At 41.1% G+C, this 20,071-nt stretch overlaps 1 protein-coding gene across 1 annotated transcript in view; it reads left to right on the top strand.

The window, feature by feature from the left end:
* Positions 1 to 20,071, top strand: part of veph1 (ventricular zone expressed PH domain-containing 1) — a 75,240-nt gene that overhangs the window by 33,074 nt on the left and 22,095 nt on the right. The window contains exons 5-11 of the mRNA XM_056374848.1: positions 527 to 690; positions 1,973 to 2,182; positions 8,578 to 8,798; positions 10,217 to 10,450; positions 11,063 to 11,442; positions 15,630 to 15,769; positions 16,155 to 16,289. Coding sequence (XP_056230823.1) covers positions 527 to 690; positions 1,973 to 2,182; positions 8,578 to 8,798; positions 10,217 to 10,450; positions 11,063 to 11,442; positions 15,630 to 15,769; positions 16,155 to 16,289 — 1,484 coding nt within the window. The remainder of the gene's footprint in view (positions 1 to 526; positions 691 to 1,972; positions 2,183 to 8,577; positions 8,799 to 10,216; positions 10,451 to 11,062; positions 11,443 to 15,629; positions 15,770 to 16,154; positions 16,290 to 20,071) is intronic.

The following is a 20,071-nucleotide window of genomic DNA, read 5'->3' as shown; positions in this document are numbered from 1 at the left end:
CACAGTCGTACAAGTTTCACAAAACCCAAGTTTAGCCAAACTTATTTGAAAGAAAATTATTACTCATACCATCAAGTAAAAGTTTTCAGCAGAACACAACTTCACACCCATCTACAAACATTTACTTACCTATGTATAATAGTTATGGGAATGAGGCAGCCAGTTACTGATAACACTTAAAAAGAAAGGAGGAAAATACAGTGTATTATGGTATATGAAAAAAAATTAAAACATAAATAAATACTGTGTCTTACACTGAGGCAGTGTCTGAGTCTTACTTTGAAAGGGAAGAAAAAAATATGTTTAATATTTGTGAATTTTACAAGAAAATTGACATATGTCTCCACTTTGGGCACAGTTTTTTTCTCTGTCTAACTACTGTTTTCTCTTGTGAGTCGTGACCCTTGTCAACATTCAAATGGTGGGCTCCAAGTTTGTTTTTTAAATGTGTCTTTGTACAGCTTCGAATTTGATTTAAACATGGAGCTTATTGAAAACATCTCGGCCTCTCTCTCTCTTTTGGCAGGTAACCACATGCTGTTGCGGGTGTTGCCATCAGTCTACCCCAGACAACCAGAAACCATCCACCGTCACCTATGCAACCTCACAGCAATGATGTCCCAACTGGAGTCCCCAGAGCAACAACACCTGATCAGGCTCATTCAGATGGTTGCAGAACAACATCCTCTTGTGAGTGTTTTATGTTAGAAATAAAGCAAAATTTGCCGTGGGTCAATCAAACGAATAACTTTCACATCTGCAGACTGTGTTATTTTTTTATAACCACATGGGCTAAAGTGAATTATCCCATTTATAATGCTGTCACTTTGCCAGCTAACTACAAGCCATATTTTGGCATATTTTTAAAAAACCTTTCACCTAAAATGAGTAACCTTCCAGCTGTATTATACAGTGTACCGTTATTTAAAATGATAATGAGGCTGTTCAAATACAGCAGAACTATGTGGTCATCTGAACATAATGAACTGTTCAACTAAATCAGAACTGAGCATCTGTGGTGATGGCATAAATCTCTATTTAACTTGACTTTGGCTTCCAGCGAACTACATGTGTGGCTTTTTTTTTTAACATTTCTGCGAGCTCTTCGAGCTTAATTAGACCTTTTACCGTCCAACTTTTCTATATCCTGCAATGAGCTAGTGTCGACATGTAGAAGAGAACCCACTGAAGCATAGTTAGAAGTGAGGAAATGCATCAGTGAACGTGGACTACACGTTTCTCAGCAGGAATTCCCTTAATCCTGCGTATTTTGGAGCAGAGCTGCTGATGTTCAACACGAGGGGAAAGTACCACATACCAGCAAACACACAGCACATGGTGGTAAAAGATGGATAGTCTCACTCACATGTTAAGCACTGGAGAACGAAAACCAGCCATCTGGAGTTATTCTAATCTCTACCCCCCCTAACGCAGACACACAAAATATTTCTCTTGTGATTGTAACCGCATTCATTACAGCATTTCCCAAATCTCCTAATATTCATTTACTGGAAGCAATGTGGTACTGAAGAAATAAGAAATGACAAAGATATGTAACTGTAATATTACATAACTTTAATTTTTCATTGGTCAAACATCGTCTCCGTGAGGAACAGATACTGTGTGATATTAACATGATTATTCAGAACAAGTGACTCATAAAGTCGCAGCAGGGGGGGCTGTAATGGTGGGCATTGTTAGTCTGATCCAGTGCAGTCCAGTGTGACCAGTACAGATAATGAGGAGGAACTGTTCATTCACTCAGTTTTTCCACAGTCCTACAGTCAAGCTTTTGTTTATCATTAGTCACCAGGCTCTTCATCTCGCTCCAAGGTCAGTCCTCTCACCTCCAGCCTTCATTAAAGACACATCAGGCCTCTGTTTGGTGGTGTCGGTGCCCAAAAAGTGACAGAATTTCTTACCGTTATCATTAAAAATGATAAATCATGCTTTATTTTTATTTCCCATGCAGATGTTAAGCCCTCAGGTGCCTGCGTTGGTTGGTTACCTAGGTGACCAGTCTCTTACTGAGGCCCTGCTGGGCGCACTCGTAGACGTGTCACAGGCCAGCCCTTCCTCGCTGGTCAGCTTCCTGCCAACGCTGAGGGTTGTGGGACAGCAATGCCCTGCTCTCCTGGGTCATGTTGCCAAAATCCACGGCGCTGTCGGCATCATCAGTGAGGTACAAACCACACCACAGTGAGAACACACACACACACACACACACACACACACACACACACACACTGACAAGTTTGCATTGGTTTGCAGCAGCTGTTTGCCGTTGATACAGAGAGTGAAAGTATGTGTTTCAAACTGAACGCCAAGCAGGTTTAATAGGCAGCGTGACTGCAAACAAATGGATAGACTCGAGTGAATGCAAACAGACGTCGGTTCTTTTTAGCAAGCTGACACGTCTGCACAAGCTGGAAATGGTTAAACTTAAACTTTCCCTATTCTTTCCAAGCTCCAATTAAGAAATGTGGAGAGACAAGAGGGAAAACAGTGAGGAGTTTCTCAAAATCAGTCCAACTCTGACCTGCTCAGCAGTCACACAGTTTTACATACACAGTTGATTGTGCAGTAAATGTCTATATCATCGGTGCAATGGCTAAGAAAGGACAGGCTATGAAAGCATTGATATTCATGTAAATATCTCTGCTGTTAATGCACCTTAGGTCTGTCTGACCGTGGGTATTCACACAGACGCAGGCACACACACACGCACACTGAAATAGGCAGGAGTGATTATTTTAATGAGTATGGAGGAATGGGCTGCAATCTCACATGACTTGTTCTCTGTTGTCCTGCCAAGTATAAAACCCACACTCTCACACCGGACAGGCCGGGCAAATCCGGAGGTTTTGACTGCTGTCTAACACCTACATCAGTGTTCGGTGGAAGCGTCTCTCCTAAACAAACACATGCGGAGTCCTCAGAGGAGAGAGAAACCGCTGCCCCGGTGGGAGGAAAGAAAGATCTCATTTGAGAGAATATTCAAGCAGCAGAATTTTAGCTGTAGCCTAATGGAGCAGCCATAACACAATTTAAGGGAACATTAACCTCGGGAAAGGTACTTTGTTTCACTTCTGCTGACAAAGGGAGAACCAAAAAATGAATAACAGCAGTTTAGCTGCATATGTATGAAAATGCTGCTTTAAATTGTGCAGTATAAATTGTGTATTATAAGGATATTAAGTGAATCCACCAGGTGAGTTTCAGAATGTGCTATTATGTGTTATTCACCCGCACTCTGTCCATTACTATAGGTGCATTAAGTTTTTTTTTAATTAGCACTAATCTGATGAAGGAAAGGCTTTTATATCTCAGAATACAACTTATATGGCCACAACTCCTACTAGTACTGCTAATACAGTATCTACACTATGTGGAAGATTAAGGATATCAAAATTTGTTTCAAATGGGGCTAAATGTGTCCCATAAGCCTCATTTGGGCCAACCCATGGTTAAATACTTGGCTGTCCTGCAGACTTGGCTGCTCGTTTGCTCCCTAATAGTACTTCTCTTGAGACAAAAGTGTTGTTTCAGCCATGACCGACTGTGACCGTAGCCCTATGCTAAAACAGTCGAGCTGCTCATTACAGGTTAATTAGCCTGACGAACTGCAAGGTGGCACTGCCTCCGACTGATGGGGACGTTATTCAGAAAGACACGTGCACACAGAGGCTTAGTCATTAAGTCTTGTCTTATTAGCTGTCTGACTCTGTTTCTCTGAGGAGAAAAAAAAACTGAACCAAGTCCACACTCATTTTTAGACACTAAGTCGGTTAGTCAGCCTGCCACTTCAGTGCAGACTGAAATATTTCAACAGCCCTTTGATGAATTGCCATGCAATTTTGCACAGACATTCATGGTGCTCAGATGATGAATCTTAATGCTTTGGCGATCATCTGACTTTTTCTCTAGCACCACCAGCTGGTGAAGCATCTTTAATTCTGAAGCGTGGTGTAGGACTACATTTCAGGTTGACGTTTGTGGTTTTCAGTGAAATGTCTTGACAGTTAATGGATGAATTACAACCATGCCCCTCTCAGGATGGGTTGTAAAAACTTTGGTGATCATCTGACTTTTCATCTAGTGCTATAATGACCAAACACCTGCAAAACTAATGACATTTCAACAGCCTCAGCTGTACATTGTGTTTAGTGCTAATTAGAAAATATAAAAATGCTAACATGCTAAACCAAAATAGTAAAAAAAATTGAAACACTAGCATGTTAGCACTGTCAGTATGAGCATGGCAGAATTATAACATTAACTTTAAACTCAAACGTCCACTGTGTGTTGGTACAGTCTCACAGAGCTGCTAGCATTAGCTGTAGACTCTAATGTTGTTTCTCAATTTGCAGAATTCCATACTCACGCTTGCTATTTAATAAGTGAGTTCACATTGACAACTATGGCAACATGCAATGCACTATAAGTACCCGTACGGTGTCTCAAAACACACACAAAAATTGAGTGTAAAATGATTGACACTTCTCACCCTCAACCATCGCCATCTTGGCTATGTAGTGGAAGGGGAGGGACCACCAACATATTTTCAAACTTGTGAAAATGGCGACTGGCATGTCATCGGCGCAGATGGCAGCTTAATTCCCATGTTGTATATGACACGGAAAAGTAAAACAATCATGTTCAAGTCGAGCAGTCGGGTGACAGTTGCGGTCACATGTTGCGATCGTCATTTCCTTTGATTTGACTTTGATTTGTACTTCATGGGAGTGTACTAACAGAAGTATCCAATTTGAGACACAGCATTAGTCTTGTTCATCTGAGGATTTTAAATTAAAAACTCCTAATTCCTTTGTTTATATTATCTTTCTTTCCCATCTGAAAGTGGTTCTGAAGAAATCCTTTTGTTGGCCACGCTTGAAAAAACTGAGTCTGTGTTACATAGCAACACAGTAAACGCTTGCAAAGCTAAAAGGGCAGAAGACTTGGAGTCAATGATGATACAAGACATACACCAGACAGTGTAGAGTGCGTGCATCACAGCATCTGCACCCTCATCGGGTCAGCATCCCTGGCATATGAGAATAGTGCATGAGAAATATCTGGTAACTTGTGTTGTGCAGTTGGTTGTCCATGCAGCCCTTATAATGACAGGTAGGATAAAGTCACAGATTACAGTCACTCTGAAATGGGTGTGTGCAGAGTAATGAAGGTGACAGCAGGACAGGGTGAGGGTTCCCACTCTCTCTTTACCTCTGGGTCCATTTAAGGCAGTTTAACGACAATTTGGGGAAATTAACGGAAATGGGAAAATACATCACGACAGCCTCTAGATGACATGCACCCCGTCCACACGTGCACGTACACACACATATACACAGATACTGTAGACAGACACAGACACAGAAATCATGGAGCTGGAAACCATAATAAAGTTCTCTATTACTCCAGAGCAACCTTTCCTCCAAAAGCTCCCTTCCTCCTCAATCTTCTTGTCAAAAAACCTGCCAGCCCAACTGCAGCACACACACAAATACACACACATACTCATGCACACGCACACACACAGTTGGTCGGACCTCAGTGTCCTGTCTTTCTTCACATTGGAACCATTTGGAAAATAACCCCCGTTTTTCTGGGAAATGCCTCTGCAGAGGCCCCCTGGCGATGGCAGTGGAGAGTGCCTCCTGTGGGCTCGTGTTTGTGCCCTACATGCACACGCACACACACATGCACATATTCTCACTGGGATGCATTTGTACTTGACTCTAACCGGATTGCACAACACACTCTCTTTGGCTTCCTTTACCTCCCGATGGGAGTTGGTCTATATTATGTTTCTGAGCTTATTGCTTGTTAGATCACAATATATCACAATTTTCATCAAAGATCTCTGAGTGAAAGAAACCCCTGTACACTGTATAATGCTGTCCAGTCCATCTGTCGTGTATAGGAAATATTCCCGATAAAGTGAACTATTTTTATTTGCGTGTGGATCCACCTCTAGGGTAATTTTCGAGGCTGTGGTTAGTGGTGATCATGAATTGCTTTGGATTTGGAAGTCTATCTCATATTTTTTATTCTGTATTTTCTCTATGTTAACATCAAAACACCTTTCAGTACCAACCAGCAAAATCACCATCAAGTTTACAAGCCAAAATAAAAGTTAAATTCCTAAACAAATACCTTTTATATAGAAATGATTTGTCAACCTTTGGCTCACAAGATAGATCTAAGTGATCAACAAGTTAGAAAAAATAAGGAGGAGGGGAACAAAATAATTAAATTAGTTTATTTTTTCAGATATGTCTCTTGTCTACTATATTTTCCTCTGCAATGCTGCATAATTTTATTTCTTCAGGCCTATAAAACCTATTGGGAGGGTCAAATGACAGAATATGCCAAGCAGCTGTGATTTGAACATGTCAACGCCAGTAGTGGTCATCTCTCTTGAATTTTTTTTTTTTTCTGATATGCAAATTGTCCTTGCTAAAACTTTATAGTACAGTGTAGACACTTGTACACATCAGTCAGTATATTTTAAGTATAGGTCATACAGGATGGTGGTAATGATAGACGAACTGTATTATCTGAAATGAAGGATAATACTGCTCTCTGGGAAAGAAAATACATTCAGTACCTCTATGGGCCTTCTTATGGAGGGAGTTGGTGGTTTAGTAGCAGATTGCAGCTCCAAAGGGAGCAGAGAGATCAGTGTGCTGATGGACAATCAGGGGAAACTAAGCGACCGAGCAAACAAGGAAAGAAAGATGAAAAAGAAAACAGGTCATTGTGCAGAGAGAAGATTTGGCTTGTCACTGGACCAGTGTAGTGTTTTCCTTTTGTTTTTCTTCTTTAAAGTCTGAATCATCCAACATTCAAATGAAGATATCACTAACACTTACGCATATGTGCTAGTGCCAGAGGATTTTGGCCCCCATGGTTGTAGGAGTTATGATTATGGAGTGATGGAAATGAATGAGCCCAAGTTGTGTCTTTCTCGGAGGATGTGTTTATGTGTGTGTGTATGTGTGTATTTGTGCATGCATGAGGCAGAAAGAACTGATCTCTTTCTCCAGATCCGTATCTGTCCTGTCAGATTGGCACCTTGGGGGAGTATCAGCTCCTCTGCCATCATTTTTTGGAAAATATGGAAACTCATAATTAAAAGTAAACAGTTTGTAGTTAGTTTGTAGATTTTACACTTGCTTTCTAGTCATGAGCCAAACCAATGATTTTGATTAGGACATCAAATCAAGGCCAAGTCACTTTTCCAGACAGTTTAAACACGATCTGTGACATTCAATGATTAAGGAGGCGTTCATGACCTGGCAGGCTTTTGATAATATCACAGTAAAATGTGTCTCTTGCAAACTGTAAATGATGCAAGTTCTGTTTATGCTGTAATGTTTGGAAGTATTGTGGTGAGTCTTTAAAAAGTGAAATCATCTCGACAATAAAAGCGGGAACCGTAGGGCAGAGGTAGCACGAATCTTAGTGAAGTCTTTGTACCTGTAGCCTGCGCTCAAGGCACGCTCCTGTTTCATTTTTGTTTTGGAGCTCAGAAACTCCTAAATGCTTGCTTGGCATTTTATTACAGTATAAGGTCAAGTTCTACCTTCTCTGGCAGTTTTAGCTTCCACATATAAATTTAGTATCCTACAGAGAGAGCTTGTGAAACATGCCCAAACTGTGCAGTAACTGCATTCTTCTCTCCTCGTTACAAGGTGTGCTTGAGCTCTGCGAGCACAGGTTGGCTCTGTCCGTCTTTCTGTCCCTCCATCAATCACTCACAGTTTGTCTCAGTCGGAGGAGGAGACGGGGGTACTTTAAAGCTCTCATTTTTTTAGCCCATGTTTTTACAAGCTTAGAGACTTAAGTTTGAAAAAATCCTGGTTTTGTTTTTGTCCACAGATGGGGGGTTTATTTGGCTTCAGTTCTGCCCTAAAACACTGCAAGAGAGCTGTTACTGAATCATGTCACCTTTGTTCATCTGTTATCACAATGGTTTTTGTGTTTACTGATTTACACCCATTGAAGTCATGACTGTTTTTTTGTTAATAATGGACCAGGATCCAATATGGGCAAGGTTATAACCCTGCAGTTTAAATAGTGATTAAGTGAAAGTACATGCTGTATTTACATGACTATATTAGTTATGATTATTGCCTATGACAGAAACCAGAACCTATAAAAAAGAGGTTTGACTTTTCCTGGGAGAGGACAACAAACATCCACAGGTTGTATATGTTCGTATACAGTTTATACAAAAAGCAGGATGAGAATGATGAAAAGTGTGTGTGTGTGTGTGTGTGTGTGTGTGTGTGTGTGTGTGTGTGTGTGTGTGTGTGTGTGTGTGTGTGTGTGTGTGTGTGTGTGTGTGTGTGTGTAATGCGATTGGGAAAAGAAGAAGATATTCTCTTAGTCTCTTAGAGCCATCTGCATGTTATTGTATTTATTATTGTTTGTCATGATTTATTGTTGTTTGTCATGACACCATGCCAGTGCCAGCATGGATCACAACACAAGATATTATGATTTTAATGTCTCTCTCCCTCTCTCTCTCTCTCTCTCTCTCTCTGCGTTGTCTCCTTTCTCCAGACTCACGCTCACAGCTCGTTGGTCTACCTGGTGTCCCTTCTGGGCAGCATGGAGCACAGCTTCCACCACACGCTGCTGCTGGAGATCAGAGCTCTCACTGACCGTTACCCATCTTTACTGGGAGGCTGCGGGAAAGACATCTACAGGATGAGCAACTCTTTTACGGCTATGGCCAGACTGTTGGGCGGACGGCTGGAGGAGAGCATGGCCACGCGCTGCAGGTTGGGAGAGTCATGCTAACATAGACTTACAGGCGTTTTATATCCATCTATATACTATTCCTTGAAACACATTTGATCCATAGAGCAACAGCCACCACTATGGGCTCAGCTGGCTGGCGTTGGGGGCACCTCACAGTATGATTTGCTCTCAGTGTGCTCTCAATTGCTTAATTTGTGCCTGTGTAGTGTTTGGATTTCACAATACGAATGATAGTGACTCAGGCTTAATACATCGAATCTGTCATGAAGAAATATCCATAAACAGAAATGAATTGATGTTTCTGGGAATCCGCAATTGTTTCCCATTCAGAACAAAGAACTTGAATTGGGATGTTTAAGTGAATACTTTGCGTTTTGTACACATATTGCAACAAACTACTGCAGACCCCTAGAGATTCATTAGCAAATCATTAACAACGTTCTTGGTCATATTTTTATTGGTTCTTGTGTAAGCCCTAATGTATGATTGCTGAATTTTTTTCAGTGTAGATGAAGCACATTGCATAATTATCAAGTTAAAGAAAACATTTATTTGCATGTCACAGAGAGTAGTCAAGAGTTTTGAAACTTGCTCGAATCCAATACACATATTAAGCCCACACATTAAACTGATTTGTGTTACTAAAACCTCTGGGCTGTTATTATTTATAGACAATTAAAATGTTTTCTTCGTAATTCTCCATATCCGATTCTGTTCTCCAGTGACTTCTTTCATACATAATTGCTATTTGCAGGAAATGAAACGTGCTTCAAAATGCAAGCACATCATTTTGTGTGTGTGTGTGTGTGTGTGTGTGTGTGTGTGTGTGTGTGTGTGTGTGTGTGTGTGTGTTTGCGTGTTTGCGTGTTAATGTGCATAAGTTGACTGGGATTCATCTGGCTACAGTGTGGGAGTGACACATGCAGCTCTCTTCGAAATAAGAACATTGTGTTCAGGATTGGAGGCTTCCAAACGCTTTGCTTGGGGTCTTCTGGACGAAAGATAGAGGGAATGAGGGGTTGAGAGAGGCAGGATTGTTTATTAGTGACAGAGCAGGGGGTGAAGACAGAAGGAAAACAACAATGGGACAGTTGGAAGTCCTCTGTCAGCAAACAAGTGGAACGTTTGATGAAGTTATGAAGGCCACATGTGGAAAAATGAAACAGGGACAGGAAGAGGTTATCAGCAGAAGAGAAGGGAGAAGGTGAGATTTAGCTTGCAAGAGAGGGAGGCGGGGGGAAACAGTGGGTGAAAGACACAGGCATAGAGCCAGTTGTCATGAGAAAGTGAGAATGACAGAAAAACTAAGCAGAATGGCAGGAACGGGGGGAGGTGAGGCTGCTGAAATCCATCCAAATGTGTCTGTCCGGCTTCATCTCACGTGCCTACCTCCTGCCATCCAACCGTTTGCTCCTGTGTCTGTGTTTGTGTGCTACAGGGCGGACGAGGCATGCCCACCATCTCCCCGTGCATCTCTTCCAGGGGGAGGAAAAGGAGGAGGTGGGGGAGGAGGAGGAGGGTCGGACGCGTTCGAGGAGAAAATGGGAGTAGAGACGGGAGAGGAAGAGGTGGAGGAAGTGGAGGAGGTGGAGGAGGACTCTCCTGCCTCCCTGCGATGCTACAGCCTGAGCCAAGCCGTCAGGGAGGAGAAACGAGACATGAGATTCAACAGGTCTGTTTGTTCGTTACATTGACATGGCCCTGACTGAGAATCTGCTTCTATCTGACTGACTCGTAAACATTTCTTTTTTATGTAGGATTGTTATCACTGACACATGTGTAGTCCAGATGATTCCATTGATTTCATATCAAATTATCCAGAGATCCCTTGAGCCAAGAAGACTTTACTCTGTGTCTCTGGTTATGGTCAAGCCTGTCTAAAGAAACGTAACTGAACAAATTAACCATAAATTTAAAGGTATGATGAAATGATTGCTTAACAAGAACATAAACAATGGTGAAGAGGTAAAGACAGCTGTGTTTTTACAACACACACTGATTACAAACTTTCAGTATCTCTATTAAAAACATGCTTAAGACCACAGTTCTCCTGCCATTTTCTGTTTCATATTCTTTTCTTAATTGTTAGAAAATGACTGTCAATAATATCCCCTCATAGCTTTTTGCTTCAGTGCTTTCCCCGCAGAGCCCTGGAGCCAAACCAACCCTTTCCTGCAAGGTGTCAAAAACACACAAATCTCAGTGTGGAGGAAGCAGACAGTCTTTGAATTGTCCAGATCCTTCAGTGCTGTAGGACTAACTAACTGTTTTATTTCTCTTTCAGGTCAAAGAGCTTGGCTCTCCACGCTGTGCGCTCACGCTCCATCAACTCAGACACCGGGGAGGACGGTGACGGAGTGGAGCTGTGTCCAGACAACATCTCGTCCAACAAGACTTTGCCTAATCGGCACTCAGAAAACCAGGAAGCACCACCTACAGACAGGAAACCGACCGGTGACGGCCCCCTCCCCATCACCGCTGCCCCGGACAGAGGGGTCAAAGAGGCAGAGAGAGGTGAAAGCAGAGAGAAGGATGGAGAGAAGCAGGAGCAGGGCGAAGCTGACAGACTCTTCATCCATTTAAGAGACAATATGGAGACAATCAGAGAGTTCTGTAAAGACATGGTGCAGCAGATCCCCACACCAGATCAGTGTGTGATAGAAGGTAATATGAACAGCTTTGTCAGTTCATTTGTTCTTTGAGAGCAGCACTAAAAATCATTTGATGACAGTGTTATTGGTCTATGCAGTAAACACAGAGAGGTAAGTACACAGAGAGAGGCAGTTTGTGTAACCTGCTGAACCTGAATGAGATTACAGTCAGATGTGGCGGCTGGGGTTGATTAATGATGCAGCATCATGAATAAACCTCCTCGTCTCCTGCCTCCCTCCCACTTTCACTCACTATCCCACAGACACACACAAGCTGATGCAGCCTATCACAGCAGTCAGTAGTCAGTCAGTTGATAAGTTTTTCGTAAGCTCCAATAGGACAGAGGTTTATTTCTCCAAAGGGAGTATTTTGATTTTAATATTGTCTGTGCTGATCAGTGACTTTAATCCTATCTCATCGGGTATATGTGTGGGATTTTTCTCCTCCTACCACAGTATTAGTTACAGTCCTGAATACCTGTTGCATTTCAGAGACACCTTACTTTTTGTGTGCTTTTTATATTCCATGCTAGTGAAGAGGATTGTGTGATTTTCCTGCTGAACATCTTAAAGTTACTAAATACATAACTACAGTTATGACCCAAACGACAGCAGTTTAATTTCTGAAGAGCACAGCTTTGTTTTTTTACGTTTTGCATTTATTTTTATCTCCCCCAGGACTGTTAGTCCTTAATACAGACTTAGATGGAGTCTTTGATGTTAAAGGCCAGATGGGAATGATTATTGTTAATACATTCAAACAGAGGAGCACACACAAACAAGGCACAATACTTTTCTTACTGCAATACTTTATGTCCCACACTGACCCCATCCACGGGTTTACATGCTGTGAAAAAAACAAACACAATGCATGAGAACGTTTCTTACTGTCAACACATCCAGTGAAAACACCAAGAGGAACAATATCGACTCCACTATTTTCTGATTTCCTTACTCTGTCCATGGCTCTCAGTCCCAAGCTCATCTGTTCCCACTAAGGAAGTAAATATTTAAAAGTATAAGTCACATTTTTAAACAAAAAATGTCAAATAACTTAATTTAGCATCTTTTCAGTGTACTTTTTAACAAATGTGACTCAAATGGGAGTAAATGGTCTTTCAGCTGCGGATTTGGTTAGATAGCGAGTATTTCTGGCAGCAGGACAGTGTATGTGGGATCAACTCGATATGAACTATCGCTCATGTGATGGTGCAGCTCACTATTGTGTTTTATAGTTTACAGTTTATAGTTTTTTGACAGGTTAATCCTGGTTCTGCTCGAGGTTTCTGCCTCTTAAAAGGTAGTTTTTCCTCACCACTGTCGCCAGCTGCTTGCTCATGGTGGGAATTGTTGGGTCTCTGTAATCAGTGTTATAAAGACTAAAGTCTAGACCCGCTCTGTTTGAAAAGTGCCTTGAGATAACTTCTGTTGTTATTTAGACCTATATAAATAAAAATGTAATTGAAGTTGTTGGAGCTCTATGGCACAGAGAAATAAGCTATATCAGGCTGTTTTAGACTTTTCATAGGATCTAATTCAGCTCCAGACCTTCAGACCTTGACTTGTACTTCTTCTTAATCTGGAGTGAAAGAATGTACTGTAACGTAAAGACTGTGAGCCAGACCCTGTGGGGCACTGTCATGGAGCTAGTTTGTTAATGGGAAAATTAATCAAGGTATAGGCAAAGAGGCAAAGATTTGTTTTGAGGTGGGCAGGGTCGTTGTATTCAGTTACATCTATACAACATAGTCAGGTTTAAGTAAAAACAGATGAATGTTGTGCATACATGTGTAGTATCCATGAAGTATATACGGACGGGTGACAAATTAAAATGGAGAAACTGAATGACAAAGCCCCCATCCACAGGGCACGAGGGGTCACTGAGTGGTTTGATGGGTATGGAAACGATGTGAATCATATGCTGTGGCCTTCACAGTCACCAGATCCCAACCCAACTGAACACCTAAGGGAGATCTTGGACAGACAAGGGGTCAAGCAGTTCATTTGCAAAACTATGAAATGAAAACCCTCTTACGTCTCCAAACTAATCTAATCCATTTTCTAAAACTTTGTAATCCGTTTTTGTGTTTCCCCTCTGAATCTTCTCATACTCAAGGATTTGATATTTTATTTTCATTCATGTCTAATGATTTCTGCTTATTTTCCATTTCTCATTTTGATTTGCTTCACTTGAGTTAAGACTTCATTGCCATCTCTAAGCAGCGCCTGTCAGCACCTTCCCCATATTGAATCAGATTTTTTGTTTTACTTGATCCAGCTCCTCCCAAACTGATGGATAATTTTGTTTTCTACATTGTATATGTACAGATACATCAAACAGACACATTTAGACATAAAATACATTGAGCTGGGCAACAAGAACTCTGTTGAACACACTTGTTGTTTATGTGCAGGTGTTCACAAGAGCAAATTCAACAATACACATCAGTGCACACTGTAAATAACACACTCATAAATATGCAATCGGACAGTACATTCCTCTCTGTAGTCCTTTGAGCCGTCTGCAGCAGTGAGCTCCACCTATATTCTTTTGAACATATTAAGAACAGACAAAGATCACACACGCGCACACACACACATGCAGGCACACAGCACCCGGTTAAAATATGACATGACTCGTGTGTGTGAGAGGTGATGATATTTTGATTGACAGGTGGGGATGTTGTTGCTCCGCCTTTGGCCTTAATGTCATTTTATCTGAGAGGCAGCCAGGAGTCATATGGCAAAAACACACATACATTTACGCACACGTATGCACACACTCAAAGCAGGAAACATGACAAAAAAAATAACAAACTCCACCTTTGGCCTCACACATGAACACATGCTCCATTTCTCATCCCATAATTGGTGCTTTGCATTTGCTCTCTTAGTATTAAGTCTCTTAATGACAATCAACCCTGAGGCACTTAGGATATGATGTCACAGGGGGTCTCAGCTGGATGATGTCATCATGCTGCTGGCTGACCTACAGATGAGCTGCTGACCCGCTGCCTCGGTGGACCAGGATTACACAGAAGAGTGCACATGAACATTTCTGCTCTGTCCAAACAGCTACACACATACACACACACACACACACACACACACACACACACACACACACACACACACACACACACACACACACACACACACACACACACACAGATGTTGACACAAAAAACAAACAGCGTCACCACCTATCAGATACAAACAAACTCTAGAAACACAAATATGTGTTGTTTTAAATTTAGTTTCTCCTTTTTACTTACATATCAATTGAGATAATTTAGTTTTTTTTAAGACATCTGTTCACTGCCTCCATGCAGTGCAGTGAACAGATGAGGAAGGTACAGATCTGTTATATAATGTGTTATCGAAGCCGGAGAATTCTTTGACATGTAAGACTGTTTTTGCAGAATAACAAATGAAGGTTAAGCTTTGCTATAAATCATTTTGAAACACACCAGTCACCTGAAGCGTAGATGGTTTCACTTTGTCATTAAAACTTGTAGCAGTTATTCAACATAGTCATAGAGTTTTTATAATTATCTGAGTAGAGAGTGAGTGCCAGGTTAAGGGAATAATTTGATTCCTTTCTGTATACGGCTCGACCACATCGTAGGCAATTTGCATTTTGTCTAGTGTCAGGTGCTGTTTGTAGCACTCGCCCTGCTGTTACGTTCCATCCAAAAATATCTAATCATTTCTTTAAAAGACTGTTTCACGTAATTCATTTTTAAATCTCCTTATTCTTTTATTTTTGTACATGACATAAGATAATAAAGAAAATAGAAATGAAATACTAAAATGAAAAAAGTAAACCATTATTTTACTTCGATCACCATTCTGATGTAGTAGCTGTTTTCACACAGAAACCGTTGAGTGGTTCCTTCTCCTTGGCGGAGAGGTGGAGGTTTGTGGGAGGTGGTGGTGGGAGGACAGGACGTTTTCTGATGACTACAAGATACACTGTCCTTGCATGCTATGAATCACTCTGTAGATATGTTCCCATGGTTGCACAAGTCCATATGTGCAAGAGACACAGAGAAACATGCACAGAGAGCTAATTAGTGGTTGAGCTTGTGAATTCCAGTTTCAGCTGTGCAACTATTAAAAATGAATAGCTTTATCAGTTTCACTCTTTTGTGTGTGTGTGTGTGTGTGTGTGTGTGTGTGTGTGTGTGTGTGTGACAGATTCAAATCGAGGCTGTGTGGCCAAGCTGTCGTTCTCTTGTCCACTGAAGGGCCACTACTGCCTGTACGCCAAGTCCTGCTTCAACCTGAGCAGCCGACAGCCTCATCTTTGGATTCACATCATGCTGCTGCAACTACAGGTGCACCCAGATATTCATATATAAAACACCTTTTTAAGACTATCTAACTTTTCATTTTATTAAATTACATCTTTGAATGTAGTTTGGATGCCTCTTTAATTTTATGATCACTGTAGTTGTGTTAAATTGCAGAGAAGAGTTCCCACTAACAATTTTGATGTCCTTTTGACAGGAGTAAATATAAGCTTGAAATATGTTTGTTCAAAAACTCTCATATGTGAAAAGTATCCTTGAATGTAAAAAGAGGTTGCATCTGTTGTATGTAAAACAAGACCAGCTTTGTTTGACAACCTTTTTTTCTCTGTCTTGCCCACATCTCTCCCCGTACTCTCTCCTGATCATATTTATGTTTTGTCTTAATTTTTTTGTTTTCCTCCTCAACCAGAGTAAGTCCAGTGTCCCTCTGTGCTCCAGGGACGAGTGTGTCCAGAGACTGGCTTCCCTTTGGGAGAAGACTCAGCTAAAAGGAGCTCACAGTTTTCCCATGGCTATGACACAGCACGTCACCCCACACAGGAAGGTACTGGTCCACTGTGTGTGTGTGTATACTGTATGTTTGTGTCTTGGTATGTGTGTGTGCGCACATGCTGCTTCCTCCTAAAAGCTATCTTTCTCCAGCAGAGAGGATGAAGTCATCGGTAGTAAAAAAAGAGAAACTCCAAGATAATTAAGTGCCAAAGTTCAACATCCACTTTGTTTAAATATGGAACGCACTAAGTGGACATTTTTGTATACAAGGCCTCCGCTTTATCGTGTGTGTGTGTGTGTGTGTGTGTGTGTGTGTGTGTGTGTGTGTGTGTGTGTGTGTGTGTGTGTGTGTGTGTGTGTGTGTGTGTGTGTGTGTGTGTGTGTGTGTGAAAGATTGAGTGAAAGAGAGAAAGCTTTACTGAAGCAGTGTGTGTGGGTGGGTGGGTGTGTGTTCATGTGGACACACGTGCCTATTTCAGTGTCTGTTTTTGTAAGTAGGTGGATGTGGGTGGTGTTCCTCGTGCTGTCCCTTCATAATGTGACTAGCTAAGTGGTCGTTAGGAAATAATTGGAACTCCCAAAGAAAATACAGCTGTCGTTCGTCTTTCTCTGAATGTGTGTTGTGGCTGCAATGAGATGAACCAGCTATGGTTACCATATGGGGCCCTGAGCATACCAACACATACACACGTACACAGATTCAGACTCATTCACATAAAACCAAACACATATGCAGTTCATGTAGAGGTCTACTGTTTCAATCCCTCTCTCTAACATACATACAACCATGCTTAAAGGGGCTATTTGGAAGTTTTCTCTGAAGCTGAACGTGGTTTCTTACTTAATGGTGGGTATTGTTATTTGACAAGAGCTTCAGCCATCTTTTTGATCCTTATAATACAAGAGGTTATAATACACCCTCTGAGCAGCGCTATACGTCTTCAGGGCAGATTGGAGAAAGAATGAAAAAAAGACGTGAGACAAGAGTTAACATTTGCGCTGCTCTCCGCCGCTGGAGACAGCTCTTGGTGAGTAAAGGAATGAAGTTTGATGCTGAACTTGCAACATTTTTCTTATAGACTGGTAAGTAAACAGCTGTTAATGCTAACGCTGGCTGCGTAGCAATAGCGGAAAAAAACTTACAAATAGCTCCATAACCAAAAGTGGAGACATTTATACACCAGAAAGGTTTTATGGCTTGTGAAACTTGTATCTTTATTGTTTAGAAGGTCCATGAAACTGCGTCATTACATTGCATCAACCTTATAACAACTTGCAATTCTCGACCATAACTGACCTGCTAAACATTGTAGCTCCTCCAGGAAGTGGTGACCTTGTAGCAGTAGCTTTATGTGTGTTACTTTACTGCTGCATATTAAATGAGCAGAACATAAAACTGTAGGTGGATCAGTGATGTATGGACCCAGTCGGCTTAATATAGTTAGTTTTGGCACTGATACTGCCACCAGTACCCAACAGACCTGCCAAGTATACAGGCTAGAAAAAGAGTAAATTTGAATGTTTCTTTTTGCTTTAAAATGAGTTCATTCATCATCTCATTTTTCAGTGAGCACCAAGATAAACCACAGAAAAAAAGAGGATGAGATTTAACAGGAGAGAGGAAGAACCTTTCCCTTCATCCATATGCACTGCATTTCCTCTCTGCTTTCTTTCTCTTTGTCTCCATCAGACCTACAGCTTCACTCCCGTCATCGTCAGCCAATCAGAAACACATGTAGTGGAAAATGAGGAGAGACGAGATGCGAAGGGCGGAAAGCCATTACATATATGAGACTGAAGAGGTTACTGATTATATCTGTACTGACAGTGAGATTTAAAGGGAGACTATAAGGCTTTATGATGCTTCAGAGATTTAAGAGGGACTTAAGTATGGCCTCTGACAACTCAGTTTAGTAGTTTTATGACACAGATAATCGAAAGCTGGTGTGTGGGAAGATGAGAGGGATGGAGAGGATAAGAAAAGAGGGATAACCTGGGATGTAATGGGGAGAGAGGAAGGTCTGAGAGATGTGAAGAAAAAGGATAACTGAAGAGGATCAAGGCCGTTCAAGGAGAGGAAAGGACCTCTAATCAAGTGCTGCGTTGTAAGAAGACATTCAGTTGTGAATTGTGAAAATGCAGGATAACATAGACTTTGTAAGTAATTGTTGCAGAGAAAAGGATGTAGTGAGAGAGAAGAGGAAGTGAAAAAGGAAAAGAGGGAAGACATGCCATGAGATATGATGAGAGACTGAGCAAAGTGGAAGCCTGAGACTGAGGAGATACTTTACAAGTGTTGTTTCACCTTTTTTCCTTCTTTTGCCTAGCAGGAGAGCGTCTGTTGATACAACTGTTGTGGAGATAAAGTTCGGTGGAGAAAGAGGAGGAAGGATGGAGGCTGAAAACCAAGAGATAGAATAAAGCTAAAGACAGGGCTGAGGCAGAGATTAGATAAAGATATTTTAGGGGAAGTAAGGAGAGAAGAAAGCCAGAGCTGAAGGAGCAGAAGTACTTAAAGGATCACATACATCTACATCCTGAAAGACTGTCACGACAGACATAAATAAAGCCTGCGTCTTGTTTATCCGTCTTCATCCCTTTGAGACATTCCTACTTCTCATCCACTTGCCTTTCTCCAGGTGTACACGCCCCTTCCCTCTCCTTCTCCTCCTGACTCCACTTCCCACTGCGTTTCTCCCTGTCTTTCCAAAAACATCTCCTCTCCTCCTATCCCCTCTTCTTCTCATCTCCTCTCCTTTTATTTTGTATGTGTGACAATTTTAAAGAATGTGAAGTGGACAGGAGAAAAAAAGGCTGAGAATTTTTTCACCTTTTATAAATGTAGAATAAATCCAGATTCTGTTTATTTTCATACTGAATAAACATTTTATTAAGGGTTTTAATTTACAAAAGGGAGACCATATGGGAAAACATTTAATTATTTCACCTTATTAGTTAAATTTATTTATTTTTTTTATTTATTTTTTTTTTAAAGCTTTTAAAATGCAATTCATGTCTCAAAACTGGCATATTTTACAGCTTCAGTGCGTCGGTCCATTGTTGCAGCTGTAGCCTGCAGTCAGAGTCAGTCATGCAGTCATGTTACAGTCTTGCATCTTGATCAAATTATAATTATGATCTAAAAACAGAGATGGGGGGAGGTGTTGGAAGAGAAAAGGGGCGCGTATTGAAAGCGAAGAAGGGGTTACATGAGGATAGACGGATTATGTTCAGACTCACATAATCCAGCCTTTGTCTCTCCATGTCTTTATTGAATCCACCTCTCAGATCCTGATAAATCAGATATGGGGTTGTGTCTGTCCACATTAACCTGTTGCCTGGCTGCAAATTTGTCACTGTGAACATGCCCTCTCTTCCTTAAAAGCTCATTCAAGCCAAATACAATTTATTTACTGTGCATTATGGGCTGTCAGCTCTGTGTGTATTATGGGCTGTCACCCAGACTGTGATGTTAGGATTTCTGGTAAAGGACTCCAGAAACAAATGTGTACTATCTTAGTCATTTTTCTGTGCTCATATTTGGGCTCTGTATTCACTCTTTCACATTTTTGCTCAACAGCTGACTCACAACCCGTCTTTCATCGCCTTTCCACTCCCATCTTTTCTTTTGCTTTGTTGCTTTTTAGAGAATAGATGATTCAGATTCAGCTTTGCATTGTAAGCAGTAAACAATGTTATGTTAATTACCTTGGCATTTGTTTAGGCACGAACTGGATTGTCTAATCAAAAAAACACTCTTTTTATTGTCTCTATAAAACAAAACTCATCGGGATGAAGATTACCGTAAAGTCCAAAATTATTAAATAAGGAACT

This window comes from Seriola aureovittata, chromosome 4 (genome assembly GCF_021018895.1).
Source record: "Seriola aureovittata isolate HTS-2021-v1 ecotype China chromosome 4, ASM2101889v1, whole genome shotgun sequence".
NCBI classification, from domain to species: Eukaryota; Metazoa; Chordata; class Actinopteri; order Carangiformes; family Carangidae; genus Seriola; species Seriola aureovittata.
Note: the sequence above shows the minus strand (reverse complement) of the source record. Positions and strands in the feature narration are given on the sequence as shown.